Source organism: Halichoeres trimaculatus, unplaced genomic scaffold, assembly GCF_033239565.1.
Source record: "Halichoeres trimaculatus isolate MK-OKI-2021-1 unplaced genomic scaffold, fHalTri1.1 fHalTri1_scaffold_1, whole genome shotgun sequence".
Taxonomy (NCBI): Eukaryota; Metazoa; Chordata; class Actinopteri; order Labriformes; family Labridae; genus Halichoeres; species Halichoeres trimaculatus.
Genome location: NW_027437179.1, coordinates 29,307,679 through 29,327,359, shown reverse-complemented (window position 1 = coordinate 29,327,359; position 19,681 = coordinate 29,307,679). Strand labels below are relative to the sequence as shown.

The 19,681-nt window shown below is 38.7% G+C and overlaps 1 protein-coding gene across 1 annotated transcript in view; it reads left to right on the top strand.

The window, feature by feature from the left end:
- The window catches only part of pparg (peroxisome proliferator-activated receptor gamma), a 35,189-nt gene continuing 15,508 nt past the window's right edge, over positions 1 to 19,681 (top strand). The window contains exon 1 of the mRNA XM_074692635.1: positions 1 to 85. Coding sequence (XP_074548736.1) covers positions 4 to 85 — 82 coding nt within the window. The 5' untranslated portion in view covers positions 1 to 3. The remainder of the gene's footprint in view (positions 86 to 19,681) is intronic.

The following is a 19,681-nucleotide window of genomic DNA, read 5'->3' as shown; positions in this document are numbered from 1 at the left end:
AGTATGTCTGCAGGGCAACAGGGTGAGTTTGACATGCAAACACCAGGCAGAGATTTTAACCATCAAAGTGGTCACAACTGCTCAGGTGAGTGAAAGAGACCCATTGCCTGTCAATACATCAAGGCTTATTCTGCTGTCCTATCTCTGGACCGTTTAGAATAGTATGTATCATTGTGTGTACAAAACAAAAAAAAATTAAGAAACAAAAAAGATTTACTTAATGTATTTTGAATATAAATCTCGTTTGTCTCAATCTTCTTGAACATCGGCAGAATTTGATATTACACAAATGAGGAATTTTAGTGTTGGTGCAACTACTGTAAAGTCTTGGTTGTGACTCAGCAATTATGTGGACACAAGCAACGCATGTGCTTGTGAAGAGGTTGATAGGGACAGGTGCAATGATGTTTCATTAAGATAAAATACTTCTCAAAGTAGATCACATTTCTTAGTATCCTTGTACCTCTTCTCTCATTGTTTTATATGATTGTCATGTCAAACGTGATTTCACAGGAGATCTGCAATGAATCATTTACCTGTCTGAGGCTTTGTATTTTTAAATATTCAAAGTATTCATGCTTGTGTTTGTTTCAGATATGTGTTTGTTTGTTTGTGTGTATATATATATATATATATATATATATATATATATATATATATATATATATATATATATATATATATATATATAAGTTTATGGGTACATGCTTGCCAGCATACCTTAGTAGGTGTTGTTCCTCTTTAGATTTTAAATGACACATAAGGTTTGATGTCTTTGTAGGGTGCAATTAGTTTCCATTGATTTACCACTATTATTTAAAAATGCAATGAAATGCTTCAGATACATACCAATTGAATCTACTTTTACATTTGTTATAGTGATGCAGCTAAGGCAGATTAAGCCTTTCTTTATCGTATTGTAGTAAAATATATGCAAATTTGCTTTGAGATTTGGTAACTAGATGCCAGTTACTGGTCCTACACATGCCAGATAAATTGTTCTTTCTGACAGTTTAAATCAGCAGTTCTATACAAAAAGTAGAAAAAGGAGTAAAAAAACAATAAAGAATTACTCATGGATAAACAAAACAAAAGCCAAACCAAGCCATATGGAAAGTTTAGAAGGCAGAGTTAAACTTCCCTTACATGACTCCAAATTACAAGCCAAAGAGGACGTCACACATTACACCAATGCCAACGTTTTAAGGCGTCTTACAGCGTGATACCATGGCTTCTAGGTTTATTAAAGGTTAGAATGTTGATGTAACAAGGCTTCTTTATTTCAAAGAACTCATGATAAGGTTTATTTAGGGTTATGAAATAAGCCCTTACAGAGAGGGAGAAGTAATCAAAGAGCACTTAAAAAATGTTGCACTCGCTAACTATTTTTGGCACAAACTTTTAATCCATGCAGCAGCAAACATAATGTAAGTATTGTAGTCCACATGTCCTTTTTTTGCATCTCTCTGTTCTGAAGTTTTTTTTTTTTTTTGTAACATTTAGCCATTTTTATTCTTTATGTCATCTTGTTTTTTTTTATAAAACTGTCAGCTGTTTAATAAGTATAATATTTCAGGAAGTTAAGTAATTTTATACAACTGGTTTCAAAGAAATGCTGTTTGTAACCTCTCGTTAGGTCTTTTTGTAGCAGACTGTGTTAAAAATAAAAAAGGGATTTTTGGCTTTTTAACTTCCCTCATTAACCCCTTTCTCTACCCATTTATGAGTAATTGTTTTTACATTTAGTATTTTACATTATATAGTAGATGAGTGGGTTTTCCAACACACCAAACTGATTTTGATCATTTTCTTCCAACAGCCAGTAAAAAACAAATGAAGCTAGCCTGGCTGCGCTGGAAAGTTAGCTTAAATGATGACGGTTGGTTTTTATTTGGGAGCTACCAAAATGTGAAGGCTGATTGGTTACTTATTGGGAGTTTTTGCCCTAAATTAGGGGGAGCATTCAAACGCCAAGCCTAACTGGCACCCTAGAGTTTGAAGTTTTCTTCGAGGAGCTTCTTCTTGGGGAGTTGCAGAGTTAGCGTCTTTACACAAATGTCATTACTTAAACTTCTCACGGTACCACCATAGCAAGACCCTCTGGAGTTGTTACGAATCCTTCGCCAGCTTTTGGTTTAAAAAAATAGATCTATTGAGTCTTTTTTATGTTGTCTTGCAATCACCTCCAAAATTTACTTCCATACAGATTTACTTCTATGCAAGTCTATGTGTATGCTGGCATCCATAACTGATATTTAATACTTGAAATTCAGAAAACAGATGAATTTTCTTGCTGTGCTTCACCCTCAGAAACACATGGAGAAATTAGTATTTTTTTGGGCACATAAAAGCATTGCTTCTCAATTCTTGAAAATAGCAGTGTTCCCAACTTGTTTCTGAGAAATGTCGCCAAACTAGTAACACCTCTACTGTTCACGACGCTGCTGCACATGATTAGATTAGAAAGGTATCGGAAGAAAATCTCAGACAACTTAAATCTGTGCATGATTTGCTTTACTATGCCTGAGTGATTGTGTTGATTCAGTTCCAGCCAGCAAATTGTTGCTCATCAAGTAGTATAATTCCTAAAGAGTCATGTGTGTATGGACAGTGTATTTGTGTAAATGTGAATGACTTTGACAAATTTGGACTTTGCTCTGTTGTTGTAAATTGAAGGAGTGTCTCAAGATACCAGGCTATGTTTATGTTGTCCTCACACAGCCTGAGAGTGATGTTTAACTTTCTGCGGACATCATATTTACTCACAAAGCCTGTTTGAGTTGGTGTGTGGTGAAGACAAAATTGTTTTTTTTAATGGTCTCTTTGTGACAGGAATTCTCTCATTTCTGTAAGTCTTTTAAAACACCTGAGACAACAGTTTCCTGTCTTCTGTGCAGCTGCAGCAGCTTAAAAACGTGTATGAGCCTCAGTAAGAGCTAAACATAATCACTGCATGAAAGGAAGGAGGATGCTCTGGTGCGTGTTTGTATTTGTATAAATAAGCAGATAAGACAGAGTGTCACACTCTTGTTCAGCCCACCGATGGTGAACCCCTGAAGCCTCCACACCTCTGGCAACGTGGCCTATGAGCTTATTTAGCTATTATTTTTCCTTTTAGAATACTTTCAAAGAAAAGTTTTTAGCGAAACATACCTCATGACATTCAGACAATAAAAGTTCACCCGTAACCTGAGTTGTATCAAATTTATCAGTTTTACATTATGTACAGTTACAGGCTTAAGGTTTACCATCTGCTTATTTAGTGCTGCAGTACTGTTGAATGATATTCTTCTTTCCTAAGAATCTTTCAGAGTGTCTTCTTGAAGCGTTATTTATTCTGTAAACATTCATGAGGTGGAATTACATAAAAAGAGTATTTGTTGCAGGATGGGGATAAACCAAGTGGCCTTTATGTCCTTAAAGAGGGGGGTATCATGATTATTTTATTGATACCCCTGATGAAGCCTTACATTATTTACGATTTAAAAACTATTGCTCACACTAGTGTTTTCGAAAACCCTTATCTGTAACGCTTAGCTTCTGTCTGTTTAAAACTCTCAGCTCCATAAACCGTCTTCCCTCTGATTGGCCATCCCTTTGGAGGCCTGTCAGGGGCAGAACTATGGGTAGACCTTGGTGTTTTAGGACTTCATGGGCAAGTAAGGAGTTCACAATAACTGACAAATTTGCTTGTTAAAAACCACATTTTTTTCCCTATGTTTTGAATAAACTACCCTGGCATGCACACGATAAGAGCGGGAAAGTGGTACGATACACATCTTTGCTATAGTTGGCAAAAAAATCAAGTTCCTGATAGCAGTTTTAAAGAATAAAGTTGGTCGATGAAAGTATCAATCCTTTGCTGTTTTACCGTTGAAGTGAAATTCTTGTTGGTTACAAAAATACAATTTGATTTGTTTTGGCTGCTTATCTTGTGAATCTACAAGTTAACTCTGTTGATCTGGTATGCAATCAAAAAGTCAGGCGAGGTAAGAAATGTGGGCTAATAGGTAATCAGATAATGTGTTCACAACTATTTCAGCAGGTAAATTTATTTTGTTATATTAAGATTAAAATGAAGGGGCAAAACTTTTCAACAGTGAAAGGGAAGTAGTTTTATGGGGTAGCAGTCAGCTGTAAGAGCCCAGTAATTACACTGTATTACACTGTTTCATTAGGGGGTCTGTTGTTCCGGCAGTGTCATGCTAAAGCAAGAGAGACTTTTACGTACTTAATGCATCTTCCAGTCTTGAGAAGTGAAGCAAACACAGAAGTACTAAAATCTGTAGTTCTTGAGTGTCCCTTTGAGGCTACACCCAAAAGCCCCGGAAGCCACACATACACAACCATTCTGTAGAGAACAGCTTTATAGCCTAGTTCAAAAAGGGATTTCTTGTCTGTTTGTAAACTGTGGTGTACAAGAGTGTACAACAGGTACAATGTGGTGACAATTTTGTAACTTATTATTTTTGGAGTAATTGAGGTTAAAGGTTTGGAATAACAAGTGGCTGAGTTGAAAGTTAGGTGACAACACTGTTGCAGTTAGCAAGAAGGCTAAAGGCCTGCCTTAACTCTACCTTTTGCTAGGTCGACCAGACATTAGATTGAATAAGCATTTCCAATATTGAGGCCATCATTGATGGGTTTTGAAACTCAACCTCAGTGACCACTGGTTAATGTCACTGAGACTAGTTCATGTGGTCTATTGGATCGATTTAGCATTGTGACTCAAATGTCCAAAATACATTAGTAAACCAAGTGTCAACAGGGTCCTAAAGACACATTCAACCAACACAAGCTTGGTTGCACTTTGACATAGATATTATTCAACAGACAGTTGGGATATCTTTTGACCTTTGTCTTAATTTCCCTTTTCAAAAGATGTGGGAGCAAACTGCTGTTCCTCAGGCTCACATTTTTGCCTAATGGGAATACAAGAGTGACTCAGGCTTCATGTGCAAGAGGTCCTCTATGAGGTCATTGGATGTGGCTTGACACATCACTGAAGTCCTCCCCCTCAATTTAAAACTGGATATTAAAGGGCATCATTGCTCAACTGTTGACGCTACTGTTTGGAAAATAAGTAAAAGTTCTGAAAGGAAATAAATAGTTTAATTAACACACCTAGATGATGCAATTGCAATCAGACTGTGGTTGGATTCGACAGAGACAGGACTTGTCTCGGTACTCCTTACTGTTCAGCGTGAGCAAATTTCCCCAGAAGACCCAGCCATCATCGTTGGAATGTTGTCTCTTCTTTGGGTGAACTGAAACAAGTTTGATATGCAGCTTTGCCTATCAACAAAAAATTGTCATAAAGGACACAGCCCCAAAGGAAGTGGAGTGAGATATTCTTGGCCAGAAGTAGGATCCCCTATTCTGCATGTAAACCCAAACAAGACCAGATCCCTCGCTGTGACTTAACGATCGAGTTAAGGCGTGCATGTAAACGTACTTACTGTGTGAGATATTCTAAGCCAGAAGTCCGACCCCCTATTCTGCATTTATACACAGACTAGAACTCTCGCTGTGACTTAATGATCCAGTTATGACCTTAATCGGACCGCAGCGTGCATGTAAACGTACTCACTGTGTCACATTGGACAATGCTGGGAGTGGATTAGGAAGTGCTCATTTGTCTAACTCTGACGCTGATTTAGCTTATATCAAACCTTCACCTTCCTTTTTTAGTGACATTTCTAAATAAGTGTCTTTGTGAACACATTTCCTGCACTCGTATTTACAGCGTGTTCTGTTAATGAAAGTCACATCATGTTTTGTTTTCTTATTGTCCAGCTGAACAGCGGTGGGCAGCACACTCCCGTCTTTTCCTCTCCACTTCAAGGAACAGGGCATGACCCTTCCCGCATTGTACCTCTCCCTCTTCCTACCATGTTGCCCTCCTCTCACTCCCCAAAACATGTTTACCTGTAAATCTTTGCTGTGGTTTCCTACAGCTGAGATTACTCACATAAAATGACCGTTTACAAATGTGGCATCATCGTATGACAGTCATATTGATTGTTAACCTCGTGTCTGTCTTTATGTGAAATTTGTTTCTCTTTTCACCTTGCATCAATGTTAAGCCTCTGACCTCAGCCTTAAAGGTGCCTAATAGTCTGTGTGTGTGTGTGTGTGTGTGTGTGTGTGTGTGTGTGTGTGTGTGTGTGTGTGTGTGTGTGTGTGTGTGTGTGTGTGTGTGTGTGTGTGTGTGTGTGTGTTTGTGAGACAAAGACAGATTTTGACTTTGCTCTCCTGTCATAAATGAAGGAGTGCCCTCAACTGTGCTTTGTTTATGCTGTGTACACGTGCTTAATACACCTTGTATGCTGTTCATACAGAACTCTATGGTATACGAGCGTGTGTGTGTGTGTGTGTGTGTGTGTGTGTGTGTGTGTGTGTGTGTGTGTGCGTGTGTGTGCGTGTGTGTGTGTGCGTTTGTGTTTGTGTGTGTGTGAGGCCTTGACAGCATGCACCACTCCTTCCCTTTATCCAGTGAGGAAGCTCTTGAGACTCAAGAGAGTCATCAACCATTAACTCATACTATTTAAAGGAATTAGGGGAAAGTTCACGTCCTCAGATTATTGTTAAAACTGCAGATTCCCACAGAGCATGGAATGCACACACATGTCAGCTTACAGTGAAAGGAGAGTTATCTCTGTCTCATGCTCCAGCTCTCTTGTTTTGTTTGCATGACAGTGCATACTGTTGATCATACCTTAGTATAGATATTGACTGGTGATGTCCTTGTATGCTTTTCTCTTATGTGTGCAAAGAAAAAGAAAACAGCTCAACACAGAAATGGAAATTTACACACAAGTAGAGCATAATAAGAGTCAAAACTAGCTTTATTTTCCAGGTATGTGTATCTGCAGAAAGAATTTGACTCTGGCTGACTATACTCTAAGCACACCAAGCTAGAATTGTTACCATAAACATACAAACCAACATAAACATGAGACATTAGTAAAAATTTATAAACTTTGTGTAAAGCTCCAAAATAAATGCATTGTTTACAATGAGACTATGCTTTGAAAAGCATTCCAGATGTGCTCTGACACAAAAATGCTTTGCTTTTGATATAAGTCATACAAGGCAAATGCAGACATCAGTGTATCACTAATTTGTGCATTTTGACCTAGATCAGAGTTTAGATTGGGAAAATAAATTGTCACTACTTCTGTCCTCCAGATATTTGGCAGGAGAGACATACAAGACTTGCTTCTCGGTATATGCAGAGTGACCAGTCTGATCAGTGAAAACACTCGCTGAAATGAAAACGAAGCCAAGCCCAGAGTTGGTCAAGAAACAGAGTCAAGATCAAGGTTCACCGAACTGTAGTGACCTTAACTGGACTGAACTGTAGTGACCTTAACTGGACTGAACTAAACTGGACTGAATCAAACTGGACTGAACCAAACTGGACTGAACTAAATTGGACAGCTTGATGAAAATGCCTGGAAGTTTCTGCTTTTAGCTCTAAGGTAAACAGCTTGTGTACAGGGGTCTACGGTGATTTTACCTGCCCCTTCTTAACCCTAGGCTGATATGTCCTAGATGGACGACTTGTTTGATAAACAGGGCTCCTGAGTTGTTGTTATTCATATGAAGGGACAATGAGCAGTGGGACAAGGATACATCCCTGGGGGATGCCACAGTTGATAGTGTGCTGGATGTGATGCTTACCAGCCTCACCTACTGTCTGCCACGAAGCTGGTATCTTACTGACATGTGAACGCTGGCTCAGTGAGCTGGAGGGGTTTGGGTACAATGGTTTTATGCGCTCTTTTACAGTTATTCATGACCACAGATGCCAAAACAACAGACTTGTAGTCACTAAATCTCTTGGTGGAAGATTTCTTGGGGGCTGGGATGATGATGCATTGAAAGGCTCCAGTGATCTGTTGAAGCCCTTGTGTATACGCATGTTGATGTTGGCATGAAGTCAATCAATATGTTTCTTTGCAGTCCCCCAGAGTGCTTTTCAGCTGAGTTCACTCAGCATGTAGTCTTGTAATACAAGGCACACCTCACGTCTCAGTCACATTATGATCCTGACAGCAGTGTAGATCATATCCTCTAAAACTGTTTGTGTGTGTTTATGTGTGTGTACGTGTAAATCTGGCAAGCCAAGCCTCCCCATCACAATGGATTATTATTTGATGCGACAGTGATCAAAAGCTTGGTTCAGAGATTGAAGAGTTAGATTAGCCTCTTTGTTTGAAAGCAGTTGTGTGAGCCTTTGATAGCAAAAACATTTGTGTATTTGTTGTTGTAATTGTTGTTTTTCCAAATTAAGGAGGCAGCACATGTTGTGAATAAATGTGCATGTTTGGTAGACTAATTTATTAAACATGACCAACCTTGCTAGAAGCAAAGTTAAGTTATTATCCAGCTGTAGCTGAGCCACCCACCACTGGTAGGTGCTGCGGCTTGAGTTAAAGGCTACTGCCATTGTGGGCTATACTGTGGGCTTTGTCTGGTTAAATTTGCATTTAATCTTCCTCTAGAGCCCCTTGTAACCTGAGGATGCAAGGGAGATCACAGGCAGGAGGTGCTGGCTCTGCAATTGTTGGCCCCACTTGGAAAACATATACCACCTTTTTTTCCCATAAACTCTGACCGTCTTTTTTGCAATGTTAAATGAATTGTGCTCAGTTTTGTTTTTATTTCTTTGGACTTGTCAAAATCTAGTTTTTTTCTTTTTCAATGACAAGGAAATTTGTCACTTCAGAACACTGAAACACTGAAAGTAAATTCAACTCAGTGAGAGTGTTGCAGAAGTTACATGCAAAGGCCACTCAGAAGACTTCAGCAGACCAAGAGGTTAGAAAGGAGAAGTTACATGGTTACTTTTCTATTTTCCATATCTATGTCTTTAATATCATGCATTCACAACAAAAGCATTCCTCAAACGTTCTTAATTTTGTATAATATACAATCAAAAGTATTGAACATATGAAAAAGGTCCTCTTTAACCATTAAACAGTACAATAGAGTGTTGGTTGCCCTCACTAGTTATGGAGTTGTTGTGTGTCCACAAATGTGAGATCAGAAATTATGTTAACAGATCTGAAACTACATAGTAAATTTACATGTGTGCACATAAATCCACAAGTGCACTGACAGATGTGCACACCAATCTACAAATGTATACTTAGTAATTAATGACTTCAAAGTCAAACTGTTTTTGCTACAAGACCAACATAAATGAATGCAGAAGTCAATGCTTACAATCGAGTTTGGCCTTTTAATTAGCTGCTTGTCATCACTTTAGCAACAGTTCTGTCGTGTTTGAGATCCACCAATTTTAAAAAAAGGATTTGTCTGGCGATGGTTTTGACTGCTCTTAACTCAGACTCAGGCACAGGCTGCCTTGCCAGAGCCTGTTGTGTATCAATTCACACATATTTGTGGGGATTTCTACACAGTTGTGTATCTTTGTGCATATTTGTGGATCATTTCATATGGTTACAAAGAGTATTGTTACAATAGTAGCTCCTTAACCTGCAGACTTTTGGCTGGCTGTAGTTGGGCTCAGGGACAATGGGCCTCGTTCACTAATAAATGCGTAGAAATGTTTTACTCTGCGCATAAAACAATTGTATGTACGAAAAATCACTGTTGGATTCATGACACATGCGTCAGTTATGTTCTGACCATCTTAAGTTCACAGTTTTTATTATTTGAGTCTATTAAAGGCTTTTTATTCTAACTGAAAGTAGTACAAATATGTCATGCATTCAGTTGAAGTGTATGTGTTTACATTTTTTGAGAGTGTGCATGGTCTGAGAAAGTTCTGCTTTTGTTTGCAGTGTAAGAACAAATTCAAGTAAGAAAATGATGAATCCCAGATTTGTGCTTCAAACGTTCATACCCACAGTTTAAGCACATGTTTGTGTGAATTATTCTTTAGTGAATAAGGGAATTGTCAATCTTTTGTGTTAGCAGAGTCATTGAGACACACGCAGGTTGGCTGTTGGAGTTTAACCAATGTTATAATCAAATATTCTCACTGCTGTATGATTTGTTTCAATGCGCAACAAAATAAAAGGAAAAATAGTTGTTTTTTTCCTCCAAATCTACAATTTTTTAGATGAAGTTTTCACAGTTCATATACCCAGTACATCCTAGCATGAGCTCTTCAGTTAATCTATTCAGAGCTGAGCGTACACAGTTTAACATTTCTTCTTGTTTTCTTTGCAAAGTTTGAATTGGTTATTGTCTTCAGGTATTAAAGTAGAGGAGAAAGCTCCTGTCAAGCTAATGTGAGACCACTTGACCCTACCTGTCCAACTGTGACATCTGTGAGTGAATGATTGATAGATACAGACAAGCTGAGACTCTCTGTCTCTGACGGGTTCAGTCAGTCTGTCTCCTCTGTCTCATTATTTCATAATTACTTCCCTCTTCAAGCTGAGTCTTTTTCAGGATCACTTCTGTCACTTAAGACTTACTTTTAACTGTCCTGTATGGTCAGGTGACTTATGTACAAATGGTAGTGACGGCATAAATATCTTGTTCACAGGAGAAACCTCTTCTCTTTGGTTTGGCTTTGATACGTGCATGAGCGTTTTTGAAAATGTTCACTTTCATTGTACAAGAAAAAATAATTTGGTTTTGGGTTTTCTGAAAAGATGAATCAGAGGATTGGCGGTCTTGTATTGTGTTGGTATTGCATGAGGAGGCTGAAGTGAGTGCGTCACCGCTGTCACACCGACAATGAGTGACTGAGCGGTCGGGGAGAAGTGCAACCAGAGAGGCATGATGAGGTCGCCTGTCAGAGTGAAGCAACAGGAAATCATCTGCATCTGATGTCTACCACTTACACACACACACACACACACACACACACACACACACACACACACACTTCCACACACACACACACACGCACACACACACGCGCATGCATGTACACAAATACCAAGAAACACTATCAGGTACAAAATAAACACAAGTATATAGGGTAAAAATAGACAGAGAAGTATAGACTGAAAAATTGGGAATGGAAGACTCACACACACACACACACACAACTGCGCACCCACACACACACACACACACACACACACACACACACACACACACACACACACACACACACACATACATAGACCACATGATAGTTAGCTGTCTGAACTTTTGCTGAGCCCAGACTCTGTCAGAGAGAGAAAATGTGTGTAGTTCCCTTTCTATCGGTCATCACTTCCTGAGGAAAAGCATGACCATTGCACACTCTCACACACACACACACACACACACACACACACACACACACACACACACACACACACACACACACACACACACACACACACACCAGACGCTTCTCCTGTCACTGTCACTTGCTTGTGCTTGAAACTCTCAGAGCTGAAGCGGGGTGAGCAGGGTAAGTGTCCTGTGTTTCTGTGTGAGTTTATGTTGTCGCTGCTGTTGGTGTTTTTTTTATGCATGAGATGCAGCTGCTTCAAATCAGCAAAGACAGATTTACCCTTACATTTTATATAATCATATCTACATCTTAAGATAAAAATACGATATAAATGTCATTATAATCATGACAATACATGGTGAGCGATCTAATTACTCTCAATCCGTTTGGTCAGATACTCTGTAGGTTTTGATTTCTGCAGTTTATCATTTCACAAGTCTGCATCGGTTGGTGTTTTGGATTTTTGTGAGCTTCAGCAGCACCTGTTCACCTAACTTTTTATGTTTTTATTATGACAAAAAAAGGTTTGTATAATCAGAAAAATCTATAACTGAACCATGCATTATGAGTTTTCTCCAAAACGATTTCACTAGAACCACGCTGCCGCCATTTTGATTTAATGCCACAGATATCATCAGGAAGCTCAAATGCTGTTATAATGTTGTACTGGTTTGTTCCAGGTTTTCAAATCACAATGTTACATATCTTAAAATTTTTTGAAGTTTTGTTGGCAAGCAGAAAGAGAGAAAATAATAATCATGAATAACATTCTTCATGTAAGACAAATTTCTTTGTCAGCTATCAAAAACAGCTAACATTAGCAGTTAGCCACTTGGTAGCCAACCTTTATCATGACACAGTATAAAACTTAAGACTAATACATACCCAGCCATAAAACATTTAGCTAGCTCATGGTAATTTTAGCTGGAATTTGGATGAATGCTAACATAGCAGTTTTGGCTCACGTGTGGATTCCTAAAAGTTATCAAATATTTTTTAGTATTTTTGTCATATTCTGCATTGCCTTCAGGGAATTTTTCCATTTTACTGACTTTTACAGTTGCTAAGCAAATAAGACATGGTTGGGTTTTCAGATTTTTTTTGCTAGCCTGGAAAATAGCTGTCATGAAGCTACAATGTTATAAACACAACTTGGTTGCACTGGGGGCTAATGTCTGACCTTTTTATTTATTTATTTATTTTGCACTGGCAGCAAATACCTCTTATACAGATCTGGTGCAGTTCAGTGTTCAGCATTCAGTGTGTAATGCACAAAAAAAACTTTTTATTAGTGTTTTTTGTTTACACTGACAACACTAATAATAGCTATTAGCTAACCTTTGGAACATCGCCCTACTTGTCAGTATCACTTCTCTTCCATGATCCAATCAAAATCAAAAAGGACCAGAACTATTGAAATCAAGAAACAAACCAACTTAAATAAATAAGTAGCAGCTTACAAGTATAGATGCTGTGACATAATTGCTGTTGATTGTTTTTTTTTGCTGTTGTTTTTTCTGTGAAATACTCCAAAAGCATTACAGTATTATCAATCATAGTGGTCCAGACTGTCAAGGGAAACAAGTGCTGTTGTAAAAGGTTGTTGTTGTAAAGTATAGGGATAGACCGATTGTTGTCTTGGCCTGTTATCGGGCCGGTATTTGTCATTTTGAGGCACATCGGCATCGGCCTTTTTTCTAATCTGACGGCCGATAAGAAACAAATTTGCGGCTTGTTGCGGCTCTGATGCAACCACCCCGCTGTCTGCAGTCACTACTCAGTCCCCAGCACTGTCCGACCCACAGTACCATCTGATTGGTTACAAGCAGAGCCATGGCTTGGGAAACAGCCAATCAGCAGTGCAGTTATTACAGTTATTGCAGTTACATCTAAATTTTGGAGAACTTTATTTACTGTAGAAAACTTTAGCTATTTATTTTTTTAATTTTTAATCTAACTTTATAAAACATGCTGCTAAGCCTGGGAGCTGTTTACTAAACTCATGCTCAAAGGTATTTGAATGTTAAGTGTTGGAGTTTGTATTGTTCAAAATTTTGACAACAATAATTGCACTTTGACTGCAAATTAATAACGGCTTCAAACATCGGTTATCGGCCTCCTTGACTACAAATAATCGGTATCGGCCCAGAAAAATCCATATCGATCTGTCTCTAGGAAAGTAGTTGTGATATTTGATGGTTTAACACTGACGATGAGATGTCCTGTTTTGCCTCTAGAATCCCCTAGAAACAGAGCAAAAAGATTTGTGCAGGCTTGTGCCAGTTTCTAAGAACTCCCTCCTCCCCCTCAGCCTAACCTGAGGTTGACCTGCAGCTCAACACTTTTTCAGCCATGGACGATGAAACAAAAATTAGACAAAAAATTTCAGACAGAAATCAGAGAGTGATTGTCTGGCTGCTTTTTTACTCAGAGCTGTGCCATGCAGACACTGATTGTGGTTCCAAACCTTCAACAAGCTTTTGAAGTTTCATGAGTGAGATCAGTACTAACAGAAGAAGTGGGTTTTCAGACATGAGGAGACTCTCGGTTCTGCAAAGAGGAGAGTCCAGACCTCTAGCTGACACTTTGTGTGCACATTGTTTTCCATTCCTCTCCTGTTTGATCATTGAGGTATAGAAAGGGGGAAGGCCCTTTCAGGTAACTCACTTGCGGTGGCTTCAAACCACCAAAGTAAAAAAGAAAAAAAAAAGCTCATTTCCTGAAGAGAGAGGCAGGATGGTAGCTCTTCTGCATTTTGCACACTAGAACTTTTTAAAACCTGCTGTTCGTTTCTGTTTACAGACTTAAATAATGAAATCAGCTGCTCACAATTAAAGCACCACAACATGTGATCTTTTTACTATACTCCTAAGCCAGGCAAAAATCACACTCAGTCTTTTCAAAGAATTTGTGGGGCCTACAGGCAGACATGCAGGCGGGCACATCTTTGTTTTCGTCACTGAACCACAGGTTTCTTTACATGAAGAGGTCAGGAAGTCACCAAGCTTTCTGTTTGCGCTAACACTTCATTTGACACATACACACATTAATTTACACCGGACAACTGTCGTAATATAAAGAGCTTACTGTGCAAAAAAGAGAAGAAACATTCTGAGATCATCAGGATGTTATTAAGACAGCGGCACAAAGACTTCTTAAGTGTGAGGCCAAGATAAGTAAGGAAGTAAAGCATGTTGGAGCAAATATAAAAGCAATGTGTGTTGTTTCCCTGTTTTTTTTTTGTCTGTTTTTTTTTTGGTTCACAATCAAGCCAATTTATAAACAACTGATTCGTGCATTCACGTAAACACGAGTGGCGTGATTCTCACCCTTAGAAACGTTGCAGAGCTATTATCCAAACACAGAAGATAAGAGCGTTAATGCGTCTGAATGCAGCAGGGCAGGTTCTGCCTTTTTGTCTATAACATTACTAAATATACCAGACCGGCTTCTGTTTTCACTTCTGTCATTTTCCTTAACTACCCCTCAGCTTGTGCTCTCCTTCACTTGACTGTTACATGGCATGTGTGTAGGAGTGTAGGAGGTTTCTACACCCTAGGAAAAAATGATGATACTGGATGTTTTCCAGCTTATTCATACGGAGTCTTCAGATTTTTTAAAGAGTTTCTTTTAAGTAAAGTAAGTGCTCCTTCCTTTACATTATTTTGCTCATTTGTTAAAATCATTAAATTCATTAAAAAAAGTACCAGTTAGAGGAAGACTCCACTCATTTTAGGCAATAATCTCACCCCCGGATTTTTAGTCATTGCACTTGGCAAAATCATGCCTGCTGTTGGGAAATATGAAAGATGACTATCTAATGAGTTTTGTAACTTTGTCTCTGAAGACAGATTTCACATCTCCCTGTTCTGACCTCTAAGTTTGACCTGTTTTAGTCTTTTTAAGAGCAGATCCTCCTTTAACATCTTTTTGGTATTATAGTGGCATCTTTGTACCTTTTGTCTGTACTCTCATTCTTCCCTCTCTCCTCTCATCCAATGCATTTGTCCATTCAAAGATCTCTACAAGATTCTACATGAAAAGGCTGTGTGTGGAGTTTGTGTTACTGTATGTCTTGGCTCAAAAACACACACACAGTATCAGTCCACGTCGTGGGTACAGTAGCTTGCCAGACCTGCCTGCCAGTTTGCCGTTGGGCCTTTTGTTATTATGTCATGATTAAAGCAATAGGTGATAAAAAAATACTCCTACATGCTGCACTCTCACCTGGAAGACGAGTTCTGACAGGTGGAAACCTGAGAAGTGGCTGGAGACACCAGCAGAACTGTTATGCACGTGCACGTACACACACACACACACACACACACACACACACACACACACACACACACACACACACACACACACACACACACACATATACAGTTTTGCACGCACATCTGTGCATCATCTGTCATCTTTTATATGGCCTGACAGGATGTTTGCCCACACAGTGCTCACAGCGCTCGCATTGGTTTAAGTGTTTAATTCAGCAGAATCATTCTACGATATTTCCATGAAAACTTACAGAACAGAAGTTACAGTGGAAAGTGGTTTCCACTTTGACTGAGGAAGCGTGCTCTTTTTGGTACCATGAGGGATCCTTTAAGTTTAGATCATGAGTTTTTCTTTAGCAACAAATGCCAAGTTTGATTTCTTGACGTGGTATCGGGACTCGCCCTTCATCACCCCTTATCTCCTGTGCTCCTTCTCCCTCAAGATTTCTGCCTCTGTATGATGCCTCAATGCCAAGCAGGTCACAAGTCTTTCCAATGTTTATTTTAAGTGTGGATCAGATGGCAACCAGCCAACAAAAGGGAAAAATAACCAGATTTCTTGGTTATTAATAGTCAGCATTTTCCTTTAGAGCAGCTTCCGAGGCTGTGGAGGCTTTTCAACCCACAGGCACACACTCATTCACACACACACTTCTCTCTCTTCCTCCTGTTCTGTAACAATGTCACCGTCTCTGTGAATTTTAAGTAGTTCCCCTGCTAATTATCGCTGCCACAGTCCAAGCATGTAAAAAGGAAACAATAACTATTTGAGGGACGAGGATGTTTGCTCCAGGGGGATGTTTTGCAAAGTAATGTGAAGCCGTTTTTATACCCTGTGCTGCTGTGCCAATCGGAATATTGCTATTTTAGTTTTGTCCTGTTGCATAATTCCTCGCATTCTTCTTTGTTACTATCTTTTCCGAATCAGGTACTCCTTGATTAGAGGAGGTGTATTTTTGGTGTTGGATACAAAAGGTTGTTTGGCATACCAGGTGTTTTAGAGGATGCATCCTTGAATCTGTAAGTTATTTAAAGCCTGGTGCTACTCTTCAGTCTTCCTTTTCAGAGCTTCTTTGATTTAAATCAGGTTCAGAATTCAAGCATGTTTTCCTCAGTTTTCAAAATAAGAAACAAAAAGTGGGAAATCTTAATTAATTCAGGTAGTCAATCAAATATCTGTTATACATCTAAGTTTATGAGGAGATGATGATAAGCTTTAACCTTATTTCTACTTGTAACCGAAGTCACCTGACCTTTTGTTAGACTGTCATTTTACAATAGCTTGAGTTGTAGCAACTAACCGTTAAATGGTGAAGAACGGCTGTGAGACAATGCGGTTAAAACGTGCTCTGTTCAGTCAGCTCACTAAAACACACATCCCACTTTTTCCCAGCTGAATCACGTCACAGCAGCTTTGGGTTCCCAGGAAATTCTCCTTTTTTCTGCTGACAGCTGTGACACAATAACCAATAAAATTCATATGTTTTGTGCCTGTGGTACACGCAAGCTTATGAATGTCACAGAGAAAAGATTCACTTCCCTGTTTCACAGCCTCACTGGGGTAAATCACACATATGTTACAAAAGCACCGTGCTCAAAGAAAAAGTTTCAGCCAATTTCACCACAGACAAGAATCAACCTGTGGATGGGGACTTACACCTTTTTTTTCCCTTTCACACCCTTCATGTTACTTTCAAGAAAATGTGACCGACAGAAAAGATGCCAAACTCACTCAACCAATTCAACAGTTTGCTAGTCATTCATTATTTGTTATTCTTGTTTTGCGCCAGATCACAAAGACAAATTCCACTTTTGTGTCAACCTGCTAAGCAGCTGAAGCCCTTATGATTCTGGTATTAATTAAGGTATAAAAGGTTTTAATAGATTTTGCATCACCCAATAAATAAAACTTGAAGGCTTGAATTTACAGCATGTGATTTGTGGGTTTGTGTGTGGACTGAAGTGACCTGCTACAGCTGGACTTAGGCCATTTTGATTCTCTTCTATCTTTCAATCTCTGGCAAACCATGTTAGGAATGATCAAAGAGCCTGTTTTCATTATGTCAATACCAAGCTGAGCTCGGGGTTAGAATGTATTCTCCAGGAATGTTAAAATATGCTTTTCAGGAAAATAGATCCTATTTTATACTTACCAGGGAAATTATTCAAGAAACTGTTTGGTCCTGGTTGGACTCATTTTCCTACTGTGGAGCTGGTTGAATCAATCAACCAACCAGTCTCTATTTAAAAAGCCCCAGTTCACAACAAATATTATCTCAAGACACTTTACAAAAAGGTCCAGAGGTGTAGACCATATCCTGTGATACATGTCAAGATGAGATAAATTCTGTTTGGGCTTTTTTTTTTTTTTTTTTTTTTTTTTTTAAGATGAAACACTTTAACTGCTGATGTGCAAAATTCTAGATATGCTGAGGTCAGTGTCAGACAAGCTGAGTCTGAGTTTAAGTTACAAAGAAATGCCAAGTGTTGCTTAACATCAGGGAACAAGCTACCTGGGATGTCACGTGTTGCTTGACTCTGATTGGTCACAGACTTCAGAGTAGGAAAACATTCAGAAAAAAACAACAGATTTGCACATGAACTATCCTACTTTCCTTAAATAAGGTCATCATCATTAAAAAACTAGACTACCAACCAAAGACCCACAAAATGATAGCAGTTTTGCCTAGATACTGTAGTTGTGCTTCAGCTGTTTAAACAACAGCCTGCTGCTGGACATATTATAGTTGATACAGAGATTTTCAGAGACCTCTTTCTCATCATCCTGATGGTTTTCTTAAAAACCTGTTCAAATAAAAAAAATGTATTCCTTTTCTTTGTGGATTACAATTCCACTACAGGCTGCTGAAGTTGTATTTTGGCCTTTTGAAATCATCCACACACTTTTAGTCTGGAAAATCGTTGCTTATTTTCAAGAAGTTGCAGTAAAAATAACATCAAAATTGTTACTCATTTTTTAAAATATGTAATTAAATGCATCAGAAAAATGCATATTTACTAGAAACTTCACTAAAAAAAGTCCAATTTATCAAACGTAATATGTTTTTTGAGGATTTTATTGAAATGGTTGATAAACATCTCAGCTTTGAAAAATCACAATTTCTGGCTACTTTTTCATGGGTCAGGCTTTTAAGGGTTGAAGAGGAAATTTCCAAAGTCATGAGAGATGATGAGGGCCTAATGCCACTTTGGAGAAGCAGGCCTCAAACACCAAGTCAAGTCAAGTCAAGTCAGCTTTATTTATAGAGCACCTTCAAGACGACAGCAGTCGATCAAAGTGCTGTACACAAATACAAAGAAATAAGTAAATATAACAATAAAAACAATAAAAAGATAGAAAAACATTGTAATAAAACAGTAAAAATTTAAAAACTAAAAACTAAAGTGCCTATGTTAAATAAAAGCTCATTGATGAAATGCCAGGGAGAAAAAGTGGGCCTTCAAGGAAGATTTAAAAATCTCTATGGACGGGGAGGCTCTTATATGGAAGGGGAGACTGTTCCACAGTCTGGGGGCAGCCGCTGCAAAGGCCCTGTCACCTCTCGACTTGAGTCTGGTTTTGGGAACCTCCAACAGCAGCTGGTCAGAAGACCTTAGGGCTCTGGTTGGGGAGTATAGATGTAGCATTTCAGACAGGTAGAGAGGGGCAAGACCATTGAGGGCTTTAAAAGCAATTAAAAGAATTTTAAAATCAATGCGAAAACGGACTGGGAGCCAGTGAAGCGACGCCAAGACTGGTGTCTTGGTCTTCCCATACCTCTCACCATGACTGACCGATCAGAGGAAAGGGGGTGGCTTGATGAGTTAATAGCTAAAACCACATTTTTTAAAAAAGAGATTGAAACGAGTTTTCTAGAATGCCAGTGTGAGAAAAATGTGGATTTTATTTTAACTGCAAACCATGTAAAGCTACTTTGAAAGCAGAACAAAACCTTTTAGAAAAGCACAATACCCTCTCTTTTATAACTTGTTGACCCAAAACACCATTATAGGTTACGTTGATGGCAATATTAACAATTAGCACTGAAACTTGAGTCTCATACCCATGCTCTTAAACTGAAATACCGAAATAGTCTTGGAAAAATAAAAGTGGAGCAAAGACTAAGCGCTAAAGATAGGAGTTCTGAAAGTACTGGGTGAAAGGACAAACAGTTTTTTCTTGAAATTT